The sequence below is a fragment of the Aristolochia californica genome, unplaced genomic scaffold (genome assembly GCF_029961685.1).
Source record: "Aristolochia californica isolate CCGP_79_NKW_82.1479 unplaced genomic scaffold, dmAriCali1.0.hap1 SCAF_15, whole genome shotgun sequence".
Classification (NCBI taxonomy): domain Eukaryota; kingdom Viridiplantae; phylum Streptophyta; class Magnoliopsida; order Piperales; family Aristolochiaceae; genus Aristolochia; species Aristolochia californica.
In genome coordinates, this window is record NW_027181826.1 from 6,065,233 (window position 1) to 6,068,227 (window position 2,995).

Consider the following 2,995-nt stretch of genomic DNA (forward strand, 5'->3'; position numbering starts at 1 on the left):
GAATTATTTTACAAGAAAGCTACTTACTTCAATAATATTCACAACAATGTCATCATTTCATTAGATAATTACAAATTTAAAAAATTAACATGAGTCTTAATCATTAATACAAGAGCTAAAATATATATGTTGAACAAAATGATTTAGATCATTCAATTTAAATTTGATGGCTAAATGATAAGTTGGGTGCACTTAACTTTGGTGGGCTTAGAGGCACATACTCCTTTCTATCAATTCTAAATGCAACTATATCATATCTCGTAATTCTAAATAAGACCTTCTGTATGCAATGACTTCAAATCAGTATCTAAATAGGCCTAAGCCTAAATCCATTCTAAATTTTAGAAAGTGGATTCATGTGTAGCAAAAAGAGGGGAATAGTTTCCAATAATGAATGTCTATAGGGTGAGGGGGAAGGCCTCCCCTTGCTCAATTTCTATTGCCAAAAATCCAATCTACCCTACAAATTAAAATGCAACATTTTATAAATCTTTATTTTATTTTCCTAAGTGACTTTCAATGTTCAACTACAAGTTGTCAAGCCATCGCCATCTTCCCTTCTAGATAGACCGAGTTAGTTAATTATTATTTACATATAGAGTTTGAATATGACGTATAATGGGCACAACACAAGGCAGGAATCCATGGATGATGATCCTAGAGCTTACGTCTTCGTCCCTTGAATGGATTATGACTAATACAATAATGGAGAGTCTACTTCGCCGGCTGTCTTCAATGGCAGATGCTCTGCATCTTTCCACTCTGATTTCCCATCATTTCCTGCATTTGACCTCCAGACAGACTGGTTTAAGCCTCACAGACCCAACTGCGGAAACAAGACACAGGGCAAACTACCATTTCTCGATTTTTTCCCTCTCTCAGGAGTTTAGAATGGGTACCAACCAGAAGGAGAGAAGGGTCGCGGGTTTGGCTGCAAGAGACACCACTGGGATACTCTTTCCTTACACATTTTACATCAGGTGATCCAGCTTCTCTCATCTCTCCATAAAAGCTTTTTGGGATCACTAATTCCCTGATAACTTGGCTACTGACTCTATCAACTCGTGTGTCTACAGGCAAACAGGCCCGGACGATGTTGCTTTCAAGGTGCTTTACTGCGGCATAGATCATACCGATCTTCATCAGATGAGGAACGAGATACATATGACCAACTACCCACTGGTTCCAGGGTAAGTATCGTCTTTGATTAAAGTCTTCTTAATCTAACCCAGTTTTTTATTTCCTTCCTCTCTTTCTTATTTGAGACATAATTTTTTTCTCTGCTGTTCTGTTCATGGAGACATGAGGTAGTAGGTGTAGTGGTGGAGTTGGGTTCAGAAGTGACCAAATTCCGAGTGGGGCAACTGGTTGGAGTGGGATGCATAGTTGGATCGTGTGGGGAATGCTCCTCCTGCAATTTCAACCTCGAGCAGTACTGCAACAGCCGAATTTTCACTTACAATGGTGTGTACAAGGATGGGAAACCTACTCAAGGAGGCTACTCGTCCGCCATGGTTGTTCATCACAAGTAAGCATTTACATAAAATAATATCTGGGTCAAGATCGGAAGCAAGAGTTTCTTTTTCTTTTCGATCAGCAAAGAGAAACTTAATAGATATATGGGGTATGTAATACCTAAGTTTCCAACAAATTTCTTCTGGTGGGCATGTCGATTTTCAAACGGCCATGAGAGTTATAACTAAATTGAAAGGGTTGCAGGTTCGTAGTGAGCATACCGGAGAACCTAGCGCCGGAGCAGGCAGCTCCGTTACTGTGCGCTGGCGTGACAGCTTACAGCCCACTGAAACGATACTTTGGTAGCCAAAGGGGCCTTAGAGGTGGGATTCTCGGGCTAGGAGGAGTTGGCCATCTGGGAGTCCTGATAGCTAGAGCAATGGGGCACCATGTGACAGTGATCAGCTCATCGGAGAAGAAGAAGCAGGAGGCATTAGAGCATTTGAAGGCCGATGCGTTCATTGTGAGCTCGGATTCGGATCAAATGGCAGAAGCCTCCGAGAGCCTCGATTACATTCTTGACACCGTCCCAGCCGTTCACCCCATCGACTCCTATCTCTCTCTTCTCAAGGTTGAAGGGAAAATCATGCTGGTTGGAGTGGCTCCAAAGCCTCTACAGTTCGAATCCACAGCTGTGATCCTAGGTATGTGCAAGCTTTAAGTAGCAATAATATTCAGCGAGATATTGAATCAGCTGGAACTATTATCAGGAGATGCTCATTTAGGTCTTGCTAATGTTTGAGACTTAATACATATCAGGGAGAAAGACGATCACCGGGAGTTTCATAGGGAGCATGAAGGAGACCCAAGAACTACTGGAGTTGTGGGCAGAACAGGGGTTGAGGTCAATGATAGAAACCGTGAAGGCGGATTACGTGAACAAAGCAATGGAGAGAATGGTGAGGAACGACGTGAGGTATAGGTTCGTGCTCGATGTCGCTGGTAGCAATCTAGAATGAGAAGTTTTGTTAATTCGGGTTTGCTTCAAGAGAGATTATTGTAGCTGTGACAAGATAAAACAAGAATATTTGTCTTGATTAAAAAATGTTCACAAAGTGCCATTTAGAATGACATATTAGACACAAAGTGCCATCAAGTTACATTTTTTTTAGAACACAGCTTCAATTAACAGAATGGCAGCATTTGGGCACCGCTTGATTAGAGATTATCTCAAGAATATAATGGTAACGGATTATCTTCCCTTCTGTTTAGATAAACCTTCAATTGTATTTCTCCTTCTGTTCTAATTATCCATTCGGTAATATTATCGTTATAAAGCATATATAAATATCACTCTTAATCAATGCAAATATGTTGTTCAATGCAGTATCTCATACTGCTTTCTTACTCCAAGATAGTTGATTACAGACAGGGAATCTTCGATCCAGTGGATCCACATGTTAGCGTGTAACATGGAATGTTCCTAAAATGAAAAATAAAATGTGCTTTTGAAATGACAAACTTCACTATTTGTGATACT

The 2,995-nt window shown here is 40.5% G+C and overlaps 1 protein-coding gene across 1 annotated transcript; it reads left to right on the forward strand.

Annotated features, from left to right (window-relative positions):
• The first annotated feature begins 891 nt into the window (after positions 1 to 891).
• LOC137952054 (cinnamyl alcohol dehydrogenase 1-like) lies at positions 892 to 2,474 on the forward strand. Its single transcript, XM_068799122.1, has 5 exons — positions 892 to 980; positions 1,077 to 1,190; positions 1,301 to 1,528; positions 1,720 to 2,159; positions 2,275 to 2,474. Exons 1-5 carry the CDS (start codon positions 892 to 894, stop codon positions 2,472 to 2,474), a joined length of 1,071 nt encoding a protein of 356 aa, XP_068655223.1.
• The last annotated feature ends 521 nt before the right edge of the window (positions 2,475 to 2,995 follow it).

Bases quoted from the DNA above. Each gene is read 5' to 3' on its own strand.
- LOC137952054 (XM_068799122.1), top strand. From the start codon at position 892: ATGGGTACCAACCAGAAGGAGAGAAGGGTCGCGGGTTTGGCTGCAAGA. The intron at 981-1,076 runs GTGATCCAGCTT...GTGTGTCTACAG, and splicing joins CCTTACACATTTTACATCAG to GCAAACAGGCCCGGACGATG. The intron at 1,191-1,300 runs GTAAGTATCGTC...CTGTTCATGGAG, and splicing joins AACTACCCACTGGTTCCAGG to ACATGAGGTAGTAGGTGTAG.